Raw genomic sequence first — 11,479 nt, forward strand, 5'->3', positions numbered from 1 at the left:
AAACGAACATAACCAAAATAACATTTTAAATTCAGTAGATGGCAACACTGTTACTAAACTTACCGTAGCTGAACTACTAAAAAAGAAGATGATTAGAACGTAATGGAATGTAACTGAACCTTTTTTATGTTGCTCGAGTATGTTGTAATGCATCTTTAAAGCATTATTAGTTTTCTATTACATGACGTAATGTATATATATCAATAGAAATAAACGATAAACGTACGATAAAAATGGCTGTAAAACCTTTCAATTCTAGTAAGACTTACATCTATTTACAAATATAATCTCTACTCGTTTATAATCCTTGTAGTTTATTTATTACTCTTATTATCCTTTATAGTTTACTGTATTGTAAACAAATATTCGTTGTTATGATTTAATCTAAAGTTGATACTATTATTTACAGCGGACTCACCATTTTCAAAATCGTTAAAAGGAAAGAATTTGACGGGGACTGTTCGTCATTTACGAGATTTAGCAGCTGATGTTCATGGAATTATTCAGAAATGGAATGATAGTACTCTTGAAGGAATTAATATTTTAAAATCTATAATACGAGAAAAATCCAATAAAAATTATACCGTTCAATTACAAAATTACTGTGATAACCTAGAAGAAATTTGTCATACTTTGGTATATTCTGTTTAATTATTTGTAGAATACGTATATATATTTATTTATTTATATTATATTTATATATATTAATTATTATATATATATATATTTCATGTTATAGAGTAATTTAGTAAAAACCTTGGAACAAATAGTACATCAGATAAATATTCTAACAATATTGGATAAAACAACAACAAAATTATTTACAACTTGGCCAATATCAGCATTTGGTATAAGTATAAATTGTAGATATTTTCTTATAGCATATTTATCAAAATTAAATATCTTGCAGGAAGTACAGTAGAAATGATATATACTACTTATAGTAATGAACTGCATATAAAATACAAAGTTCTTGAAAATATTGCTCATTGTCACACAGAGCCACAACAGATGTTATATCTTTCTACATGGTTACATCAACCATTATTATCTAAAAATATAACAATATTATTAGAAGCAATGCTTACAGAAACTGGGTATAGATAATTATAAATAATGTATACATGATCAGTAAGTATGCTATATTTTTAATGCATGATATTAAATTTCTATTAATTTTTTTTATTTAAAACAAGGATTATTCATATAATAATAATAAACAGTATTAATAAGAAAAAAAGATGTCCCTTTATTTTTTTTTTTTTTTCTTCTTATATAGATATCTTCGCATAATTTTTATAACACAATCAAGAACGTGTTACTCATATAAATAACTGATACCTGAGATCATAACAAACGGATATAAGTAAAATTATAAATTAATGGATATGTTACTAACCTTTGCTAATGCACTTAAACAAAGTGAATCTATCTTAACAAGGTGACTTCACATCCTTATTTTGAAAGTTTGACAATAAAATTATTTTTTTCCTCAAATATTGCCAAATATATATCGATCCATTTTTTCAAAGAATATAAGTTAAATATGGTCTCGAAAATAACTTTTAAAATAATGATGTAATGACAAAACACTTGATATATATATATATACACACACATACACACATATATATATATGAGGAAGAAGTATGAATCTTACACATAAATACTTAAGCATTTTTCTATACCATAGCATTAGTTAGAATCACACATAATTACATGTACATCTCACAACTTATTGTAAATATTTTGCTTCGTATTTTAAAAAAATTTTAAATACATATTTACAGATAAATACATAGAGAATTATTTTAGCAATAATAGGAAAAAAGGATAAAATCTCCTTTGCTTGAATGTTATATTCCACATTACGTCTTCTATATTTTTTTAATGTAATTTGTTAAAAATCTCATTATTATTATTATTATTATATTTAGATATATATATTTTTAGTTGAAAAGTAAAACTATTATTTGTAATGAAAGAATTGTGAAATATAAAACTTCCTCATTAGACATATACAATTTAGTTAAATGCATTAGAAAATTACATGTATTTAATAATAGATAGGACCATTTTATAATTGCAAAAATTTATGATAAGGAATAATATTAAGATTAATGCAAAAAGATCAAACGACACAAAAATATTAAAATAATTAATATTATATTAAAATAAAAATTAAATTTTAACACAAGTCCAATTATATATGAAAATCTTATTGCTTGCATGAAACTGAAATGTTCATTTTAATCAATTTATTCTCCTGTTTTTCTTTTTTTTTTTTTTTTGTTGAATAAATTTTTGTACACTAATATTGCTAAAAAGTAGTTAAATTATTATTGACAAAATTCAAAACTATTAGACAGTCATAAATTTTAAAACTTTTGTCTAATAGCAACATTTTGTGTACATTTTATAATCCAAAAGATAACTTCAGGATGTATTTTTTTAATGTACAGGAAAATATTCTTTTTATAACTATGTATATCTATGAATTATATTTACATACACATTAAACTGAATGATATTGTACATTTTTACAATTGCTTATAGCAAAAGAAAGGTACGAATTATCTAAAAAAGTGTTATGTTCTATTTTGAACTAATGCAAATTCATACATAAAGTTTATAGAAAAGAAACATGTAGCAATCGTCAAAAATACATCCGTTTCATATTCAAATAATTGTACTGTATGTCTAATATTACTATACACTGTACAAATAACTTTAATTAGTATAATACCATCAGTCACGCGATGATCTAAAAATCAACTTCTAGCATTTCTATTAAATTCTTCGCTCAATGCTTCAAAATCAAGATCTGTATCTAAATTTGTATTATTTGGTATGATATTACCTTCTAAGATATTATCAGGCATAATATTTTTTAATCGTTCCGATACTAATTCATCGACCAAGTTTGTTTGATCTACTAAGTGTAATTGTTCAACTAATTTTTCGTCAATTAAAAGATTTTTGTCTATCACACTACTACTATTCAAAATATCTAAATGCGTTATATGATCATATTGAGCTACTTTTGACATATCCAAATTTTCTGTACTATCAAATATATTAGTATCACAATTATTAGAAATAATTGGTACTGCATCTTGTAACACGGATATACTGTCTGAAGCTTTACAAATTGAAGCTGCAGGTAATATTTTACAAGGATTTGCATCTAACGTAGAACTTTGCACTTTACCGCAATTTAAATTTGACGTACTCATAGGTACTATCTTAGAAACCAATTTTTGAAATCCTTTAGCAAAGGTCTGAGACCCATCTTCTATATTATTCAAGTCACTTTGAATGCTTTGCTTTTCAAATGACCCCAAAGTACCATTCTCTAGCTTCACCAAACCTTGCTCTACTGGTCCTAATTTTATAAAGGCTTCATCTATATGTTCTAATTTCGATTGATCGTAATTACTTTCTACTTTGCCAAAAATTTCAGGATCATTGGACGGTCCTAAATTATCGGTTAACTTGGTAAAATTTTCTTTATGAGATTCTGAAGTTTGGAATTTTGAAACTTTGGTTGTATTAATATCGATTTTTTGGAACCCTGGATTCTCCGAAATTTGATTTTGTATTTCAGGACTTGAAATTAAAAGTTTAGAAACATTAGTAGCCTTATTATTATCAACGTTATTGATATTACTAGGATTTCTTCTCATTAACGTTAAGGCCGACAATACTTCCGGGCACGTAGGATTTGATGCCGCATCAGTTCTTCTTTCAGTCAGAAAATCTGATATACTAAGATCTGAACTCTCTGAAAATCCACTAGACATCCTTTCTTCGTTATTTTCTTTAGATTCTTCAGAATTGGCTGTTTTTCGTAGTTTTACTGGTGGTTCCTCATTTATGTAAATGTTCGAAGTTTCTTCGTCATAACTCTTTAGCGCGTCGTTATTGATTTTATATAATCCAGGATTAACGCCCAAGGCATCACACAGTAATTCTTCGTTAATATCTACTAAGTCTTTATCCGATCCTTTATCAGTATCTGCTAAAGATAACATTTCACCAACCTTCTCTCTTATCTTATCCATCAATTGTTTTACCTCTTGTAAAAAATTTCTAACATTGTTCTCAGACTTTAAAACTAGTAAATCATATAGAGATTGTGCATTAAGTACCGGCTTTGCGGCTATTTTTATTATTTCAATATCTTCACATACTGAAATTGCTTCTTTTAGCTTAACTTTACGCCGTTCTGATTTAGCTTCAGGTGTAACATAAGCCCATGGCCCCCTTTTTTTCCCTTTACGTTTTAAGGGATCTTGATTGCCATTCTGTTTAAGTTCAGGATCGGGTGTAGGGGGTGGCAATTGTTCCGGACTACCGTGATCAGGATGCATTTCAAAATGCCTTGCCATACGTGTCCTTCCCAAATATATTTTGCTACATGTAGGACATCTAAAATGATCTGATATTTTTCTCTTTGGTACTTCTAATCCTGTTAAAAGTTCTTTAGGTGACTCCTCATCTTCAATTTTGTCATTGTTTGTATTATAGTCACTATAACCGCCATCCGAATCATCCAAGTCAGGTTGTAAAAAGTCTGAATGGTGTAAATGTTTGTAATCTCGAACCATATGTCTTGGTGGTCTTGAAAGTCTACCAGAACGTGTTCTGGCTATAACTTTTTTTCTGTCATCCTACAATAAGTTTGAATAAATGAAAAAAAGAATAATCATTTTTATAACTTATACATATTTTATTCTTTCAAATAAAAATAATAACCTTCAATTCTACTTGTTCTTCCTCAGGAATCACCGTTGTTTTTGATGGGATCAGAGAAGGCCTAATAGTATTCTTTTTTGGTCGTCCTCGTTTACCACCACGATTTTTTATCAAGGTTCCAGGATTTTTCAATCTTAAATCTAATTCTTCTGGAAATACTACCCTGTATATAAATGCACAAAATTTTAATTCATTTATAAATATTTAAATAGTTTTTTCTCATTGCTCACTACTACTTATCCTTATCCATAACTGACCTATACACGATTCTCTCGTTAGATATATTTGTTTCTTGGCTGCGTTGTTGCAATACATGAGCGATTTGTTTCAACTGAGTTGGTGAAAGCCGTTGTATGCTAAAATAAGATGTAAAAATAGAGGACATGCGCGTATGCATAATCACAACAATTATATACGAATAATTATAAGAATAACATGTACATGTGTATATATATATATATATATATATATATATATATATATATATATATGTTTTAACATCTTGTATCTTTCATTTAAGTAGATTAATTTTTGGACAATACCTGTGAAAATGATGACCTTGTTGTACTATTTGTATAGGATTTTCACTAGATCCCAATGGTTTAGATGTGTCTGCTGTTTCTGATACAATTGTTGTAGATCTTGTAGGTATCCCTTTAGATTTTTTATTAATCTTAAGACATGCTCCATTCATGGATGAATTAATCTTTTGTTTAAAAATACCATTTTGGAAAGATTTTGTTTTGTCCGATGAACCATTCTGTTGTATAACTGGTGTCGTTTGTGACAAATTCGGTATGTTGGTAGTCAAGTTATTAGTATTTAATGTAACAGTTTGATTTTGTTTAGTATAATTATGAAAAGCTACTTTAGTTTGCGGTTTCAAAATAGATATAGGTGTTGATGAGGATTGTGTTGGTTTTAATATAGAAGTTGAATTAGTCATTGTTGTTTTGGAATCTTGTGTTTTAACAATCGATGCAGTTCTAAAAATAACTGGAGAATTTGTCTGTGTTATAATTTTGGTCATTGGCGTTACTAAATTCTTTTTTCCCATCACGGAAGATGATGCCTTAATTATTTGTGTAGGAACTTGAACTGGTTTAAGTTCCGTAGATATCGCTGGACTTATATTTGTGTTATTAATAAGTTGTGCAGTTTTCGGCACTGTTTTAGTTATAGTAGTAGCATTCTTCAACATAGGCGTTAAAAGCTGAGATATATTACCTTTTGGTAACGATGATTGTGTAGTTTTTATTGCAGGTGATATTCGTATTTGTGAAGTGGTTATATTTTGTGGTAATACAGGTGCACTGTTTACCACAGTATTGGTGATCTGAGGAGCATTTGTATGATTTCCAATATCACAGCCTCCTGTTATGATATGAGATGTATTTAATAGCTGTGCCGATACATTACTTGTGTTCAAAAGTTGAGCTGTAATAGGAGTTGCTTTTATTATCTGCGGTGATAACGTATTGATCACCGTTGCTTTTGAAAGTAACACAGAATTAGAATTTGAATTCATGTTGATCGATTGCATTCCATTGATGGAATTTAAATTGGTATTTGCAAGTTTATTAATATTTTGTATTAACTTAACGCTTTTTGCTGGCTTTAATATGGTTTGCGCAGGTTTTATAATGAATTGCGAAGATGGCAAAAGTATTGGTAACTTCTGTAAGATTTGTGCTTGAGAACTAGATACATTGTTCATCGGTTGATTTTGTGCTAAGTTATCTTCTACCATATAGTGCGAATTATCTTCAGTTTTAATGTGTCTAATATCTGTCATTATTGCATGTACCTTTGGTTGCTCTAAAACTATTCTCTGTGTATTGGAATTAATCTGAATAGGATTGTTTTTTACTTCCAATGTTTGTGACTGGGAATTAATAGTTTGATTTGGTAAGCATATATTTCCTAAAGTCAAACTATTTGCAACAGTTTCATTTTGCAATTTTTCATTAGGAGAATCTTCCTGCATTTGCCATTCCGAATAGTCCATACACTCGGACTTTACTATATCACTAATGCCTTCATCATTTTGAACTTGAGCCGTTTCAAAATTGAAATCTTCATCTGTAAAAGTATCTTGCGGAGATACTGAGCTTACATCTTCTGTTTTACAATTATCATTTGACGTAATTTTTGTTGTATTTGGAATAACGCTATCTTGATTTTGTTGATATATAACCTCTTCGTTAGAGTTTATCTCAAAAGTTAAACCTAATGCAGCTGCCTGCTCTGAAGTAAGATGAATCGTTTGAGAATCATTTTCATCGTTTTGTAAAAACGCAACGAAATCACTTTCATTATCATCATCATCAACAACTTGTTGGAATGCTTGTTGTAAAAGATCGGATGTACTAGTCGAAGAGGCAGCATCGTTTGTAAACACGTTTGAATTCGATATCTGTGCCATTTCCTACTTCTTCAGAATTTCTTCGTTCGCGTAAGATAAATTACACTTTATAAATTAATAGGATCATATTTCGAAGAATACTACAAAATTTGTCAGACAAAAATTTATACAAAACTCACATTCAATTCTCGTCAGCAAGGAATGAAAATGTTATGCCGAGTATAAGGTGTAATACACCTTTGGATATATAATATACCTAGCGGGAAAAGGAAGAACTAAGGGAAGAAATTGTTACAGATGGCACTGATAGATGGTGCGATTAATACACAGGCAATATTTTCAACACTCGTTTCACCGTCTTATATAATTGCTATATTTCTTTAATCTACATTCGTGCTTCCTTTCCAAGTTGGATGGCATAGCCGAAGGTATGTTCTAATTCATTTTCCTTTTATTTATATTGTTTAACGATTAAAATTAATATATTCGATAGGTTGGTATCTCGATCGTTTGTTCACTCGTCACTGTAAACAATTATTTTAAACAAAGGTATTTCGATTAATGTTAAAATACCGTTTTACTTATAACCTGTATTGGCACATGGCGCGCGCGCGCGCGAGCGTATGTGATGCTGGCACGATAGAAAATTTAATTTTCCGTCAAATTGCAATAGCGATGCGTACGTTTAGTGCATTAATTAAGCCGCATTGCATGTTTTCGTATCAAGAAAGTTATAACAGTATTAATTCAACAATAAATAAACATCTTGTCCAAGTGTACTCTATCGATTCTTAATTTATTTGTATGCTAAATTTGAATGATAGTTAATTATAAAATATTCTTATAATTTACAGTGAGATTGTTTATCAAGTGTAAATTAGCTTGTAAGGTAAGTCGATAATACATTTGTTTTTACAATATATTGTTTACGATACATAAACTATCTATAAATTCAATATTGACAACAGTTTCGTTACTTAGAATTATTATTGTTATTTTTATTTCTCATTTTATTTATTTATTTATTTATTTTTTTTTTTTTTAGAAATTTAAAGCAATCAAAGAAGTTACTGTGCGATCAAGATGCCACAGAACGAATATATCGATAAACATCGAAAGTTATATGGACGACGTTTGGATTATGAAGAGAGAAAAAGAAAACGGGAAGCACGAGAGCCTCATAAACGTGCAGAGCGTGCACGTACATTGCGCGGTATTAAGGCTAAAATCTTTAATAAAGAACGTCGCAATGAAAAAATTCAAATGAAGAAAAAGATCAAGGCTCATGAAGAAAAAAGAGTAAAGCAAACATCAGAGAATCCGTCAGACGGAGCTGTACCGGTATATCTTCTTGACAGAGATGTTACTAAAAGAGCAAAAGTATTGTCCAATATGATTAAACAAAAACGAAAGGAAAAGGTCGGAAAATGGGATGTACCGATACCTAAAGTTAAAGCTCAATCAGAATCAGAAGTTTTCAAAGTAATGAGAAGTGGGAAGTCTAAAAGAAAATCTTGGAAAAGAATGGTTACTAAAGTTACATTTGTTGGTGAAAATTTTACAAGGAAGCCACCTAAATTTGAAAGATTTATTAGACCGATGGCATTACGTTTCAAAAAAGCACACGTCACGCATCCAGAATTAAAAGCAACTTTTTATCTACCGATCATAGATGTTAAAAAAAACCCAAGCTCTCCAATGTATACAAATTTAGGTGTAATAACTAAAGGTACTATTATTGAAGTGAATATCTCTGAATTGGGTCTTGTAACCCAATCTGGTAAAGTTGTATGGGGCAAATACGCACAAGTCACGAATAATCCAGAAAATGATGGTTGTATCAATGCTATATTACTTGTTTAATCCAATTTAATAGTTTGTATAATTTGCTGTTGTTGCTTGTTAATTTATCTTCTTCCTTTGTATTTTTTCCTTATATAAAAAAATTATTGCAATAAAGATATTTTATAAAATATGAATGTATTGTCTTTTACGATCTTTCTTTCACTAACATACATAAGATTTAAACTTACTTTGGGAAATATTTTGTAAAATAAATTCCAACAATAACTTTTGCGTTTATTCTCTTATTTTTCTGATTTCTTTTTTTTTTTCTTTTATATGGTAAATAATGAGAAATTGATTTCAGTTCGTATTGTTGCAGCTATAAGAAGATATGCAGATTTTTGTAAAGACACTTACAGGGAAGACCATCACCCTTGAGGTAGAAGGATCTGATACTATTGAAAATGTCAAGGCTAAAATTCAAGATAAAGAGGGTAAATATTTTCATCAAATCTTTTTTACGTTCATTAAATTTTTTTATAGAAAATATATATCTTTCGAAAGGTATAAGATTATATGTAAAAATACATTTTTTATTTTCATTAGGAATTCCACCTGACCAACAACGATTGATTTTTGCTGGCAAACAATTAGAAGATGGCAGAACTTTGTCAGATTACAATATTCAGAAGGAATCTACGTTGCATTTGGTTTTGCGTTTACGAGGTGGAGCGAAAAAACGTAAGAAGAAGAATTACTCAACGCCGAAAAAAATCAAGCACAAGAAGAAGAAGGTCAAACTTGCTGTGTTAAAATTTTACAAGGTATCTATCGAAGTTTATATTTTTCTATTAATCTGTATTACAGCACGTTTATCATATATATCAAAATATTTCTTAGGTCGATGAAAATGGAAAGATCCATCGACTAAGACGAGAATGTCCTATGGAACAATGTGGCGCTGGTGTTTTCATGGCGGCCATGGAAGACCGTCATTATTGTGGTAAATGTGGGTACACGCTTGTATTTAATAAACCAGAAGATAAATAAATGAGAAATATGTACGCAGTTTATTTGATTAAAGAATCTTCTTAAATACTTGACAAATACTAAGTTTTAATTCAACAAACGTATTCGTAACTTTGTAAGTAGACGTAATAACCTTATTTTAATGTTCCCAGTGCATTTTTGCTAAGAAATTATTTTGAAATTTTTTTATGTCTAATCTTATCTTTATCTATTGAAGTATGATTAGCAATGTAAAATGAGAGTACTTTGATGATGTCTAGTTAGATGTGAAAAGAAAACATTTCCAAAACGCATGAATATATGCAGCCGTTTCCTCAATAGACTTCTGTTATAACAAGCATAATAACGTAGGTTTAGATTTCGATATATTGAAAGTAATCTACGGGTTGAGACCGTTTCATTGTTCATGTTTTACGACTTTTATTATGTCTAACGAAATATATTAGTGTTATATATTACGTTATTGTACTCCGAATACATTGTAGATTGTCTAAATAATTATAAAAAAAATCGGATGTATAAGATAATTTAAATGTAACTGTACGGAAAGGAAGTATTTCGATCTGTACTCTTCGGTGTACGAAAGTTAACTGACGTGTAACTCGCACGGTCAATATACTGTTCCTTCTTGTTGACATTAAACAAACGACGAGGCTTAAAAGAAAATTATTGTACGTTTAACGCGTCTCTAAGAGCTATTTGATTCTTAACGGAATATACTATTGTTTAAATAATTATAAAATTTCCGAAAGTATTGATTTTAAAATTTTTAGGTATAAAAATAAAGAGGCTCGATATATTCCTCAAGTACAAAAGAAAATTGATCCGGTAATCGTCAAAGTCAGTTAGGAGTTCGTATTTATTTATATTAGATAAAGATAATGATTCCGAGTTCAAAATTTAACTCTATTGAAATATTAAATTGAAATTATTTTATATTTAATGCGTGTTATGTGCTATATAATGTTTGGACTATTGTTTAAATGTATTATTATTTAAATATTAGTTTATTCTACTTCGCACATCATTAAACTAGCAGTGATATATTATAGTTCAAACATTATATATACTGAAAAACTAAACGAATTGGAATTAACGAAGCAAAAACAATTTTGAAAACTCTTACACACCTCCAGCTGTTTACAGGAACGAAAACTACGTAACGCGTTAAGGTTTGTTATTGATTTTATAATGACTTACACCAACAATGAATAATTGTAATGAACAAGGTCTCATTTTAACACGTTCGCACCAGCGCTTGTTTTTACGTTTCTCTCTGTGAAATGGTGCTCATATTAATGCTTTACTTCATCCCATTTTTTTTCGATTGATATAAATTAAATCAACATTATTGAAAGTTTAACTATGTGGCAATTTTTTTTAGTTACTTAACGAACTAAATTTTTGCTGATACGCTTACTCTGACGAAAATTCAAGTACATATAAGATTCGAGCGCGAGTCATCGGTGGTACGCGCCAGTGTGAACGTGTTAAAGATGAAGATTTAAGCGAGGTAATGGCTTTTTTTTTAATTTTTGAAAA

At 29.3% G+C, this 11,479-nt stretch overlaps 4 protein-coding genes across 6 annotated transcripts; 3 read left to right on the plus strand and 1 right to left on the minus strand.

The window, feature by feature from the left end:
- Window positions 1-54: 54 nt before the first annotated feature.
- LOC122628879 (cyclin-dependent kinase 2-interacting protein-like) lies at window positions 55-4,971 on the plus strand. Of its 2 annotated transcripts, none has more exons than XM_043811690.1 (5): window positions 55-258; window positions 410-636; window positions 740-848; window positions 911-1,131; window positions 4,785-4,971. In XM_043811690.1, the coding sequence occupies exons 1-4, from the start codon at window positions 234-236 to the stop codon at window positions 1,105-1,107; spliced, it is 558 nt and encodes a 185-aa protein (XP_043667625.1). In that variant the 5' UTR covers window positions 55-233; the 3' UTR covers window positions 1,108-1,131; window positions 4,785-4,971. The 2 variants fall into 2 exon arrangements, with proteins under 2 accessions (XP_043667625.1, XP_043667624.1); XM_043811689.1 differs by lacking the exon at window positions 4,785-4,971 and adding an exon at window positions 1,280-1,984 and having other exon boundaries at window positions 56-258.
- LOC122628866 lies at window positions 2,135-7,325 on the minus strand. The gene is made up of 4 exons (XM_043811648.1): window positions 5,301-7,325; window positions 5,016-5,114; window positions 4,759-4,921; window positions 2,135-4,673 (listed from the first exon to the last, which is right to left on the minus strand). Exons 1-4 carry the CDS (start codon window positions 7,181-7,183, stop codon window positions 2,772-2,774), a joined length of 4,047 nt encoding a protein of 1,348 aa, XP_043667583.1. The 5' UTR covers window positions 7,184-7,325; the 3' UTR covers window positions 2,135-2,771.
- A 108-nt stretch (window positions 7,326-7,433) lies between these two features.
- On the plus strand, window positions 7,434-10,015 carry LOC122628880 (ubiquitin-40S ribosomal protein S27a). The gene is made up of 4 exons (XM_043811691.1): window positions 7,434-7,551; window positions 9,288-9,402; window positions 9,515-9,732; window positions 9,809-10,015. Exons 2-4 carry the CDS (start codon window positions 9,300-9,302, stop codon window positions 9,956-9,958), a joined length of 471 nt encoding a protein of 156 aa, XP_043667626.1. The 5' UTR covers window positions 7,434-7,551; window positions 9,288-9,299; the 3' UTR covers window positions 9,959-10,015.
- LOC122628875 (ribosome biogenesis protein NSA2 homolog) lies at window positions 7,438-9,099 on the plus strand. Of its 2 annotated transcripts, none has more exons than XM_043811684.1 (2): window positions 7,438-7,551; window positions 8,169-9,099. In XM_043811684.1, exon 2 carries the CDS (start codon window positions 8,207-8,209, stop codon window positions 8,984-8,986), a length of 780 nt encoding a protein of 259 aa, XP_043667619.1. In that variant the 5' UTR covers window positions 7,438-7,551; window positions 8,169-8,206; the 3' UTR covers window positions 8,987-9,099. The 2 variants fall into 2 exon arrangements, with proteins under 2 accessions (XP_043667619.1, XP_043667618.1); XM_043811683.1 differs by lacking the exon at window positions 7,438-7,551 and adding an exon at window positions 7,573-8,012.
- Window positions 10,016-11,479: the final 1,464 nt, after the last annotated feature.

This window comes from Vespula pensylvanica, chromosome 4 (assembly GCF_014466175.1).
Source record: "Vespula pensylvanica isolate Volc-1 chromosome 4, ASM1446617v1, whole genome shotgun sequence".
Classification (NCBI taxonomy): domain Eukaryota; kingdom Metazoa; phylum Arthropoda; class Insecta; order Hymenoptera; family Vespidae; genus Vespula; species Vespula pensylvanica.

What these genes read in the sequence shown, in the direction of transcription:
- LOC122628866 (XM_043811648.1), bottom strand. Translation starts at nt 7,183, where the DNA reads ATGGCACAGATATCGAATTCAAACGTGTTTACAAACGATGCTGCCTCT. An exon ending in CAAGGTCATCATTTTCACAG is followed by an intron (nt 5,115 to 5,300) that starts GTATTGTCCAAA and finishes ATCTTATTTTAG; the next exon opens with CATACAACGGCTTTCACCAA. An exon ending in AACGAGAGAATCGTGTATAG is followed by an intron (nt 4,922 to 5,015) that starts GTCAGTTATGGA and finishes ATTTATATACAG; the next exon opens with GGTAGTATTTCCAGAAGAAT.
- LOC122628880 (XM_043811691.1), top strand. Translation starts at nt 9,300, where the DNA reads ATGCAGATTTTTGTAAAGACACTTACAGGGAAGACCATCACCCTTGAG. An exon ending in TAAAATTCAAGATAAAGAGG is followed by an intron (nt 9,403 to 9,514) that starts GTAAATATTTTC and finishes TATTTTCATTAG; the next exon opens with GAATTCCACCTGACCAACAA. An exon ending in CTGTGTTAAAATTTTACAAG is followed by an intron (nt 9,733 to 9,808) that starts GTATCTATCGAA and finishes AATATTTCTTAG; the next exon opens with GTCGATGAAAATGGAAAGAT.
- LOC122628875 (XM_043811684.1), top strand. Translation starts at nt 8,207, where the DNA reads ATGCCACAGAACGAATATATCGATAAACATCGAAAGTTATATGGACGA.
- LOC122628879 (XM_043811690.1), top strand. Translation starts at nt 234, where the DNA reads ATGGCTGTAAAACCTTTCAATTCTA. An exon ending in TGTAAAACCTTTCAATTCTA is followed by an intron (nt 259 to 409) that starts GTAAGACTTACA and finishes TATTATTTACAG; the next exon opens with CGGACTCACCATTTTCAAAA. An exon ending in TTGGCCAATATCAGCATTTG is followed by an intron (nt 849 to 910) that starts GTATAAGTATAA and finishes AATATCTTGCAG; the next exon opens with GAAGTACAGTAGAAATGATA.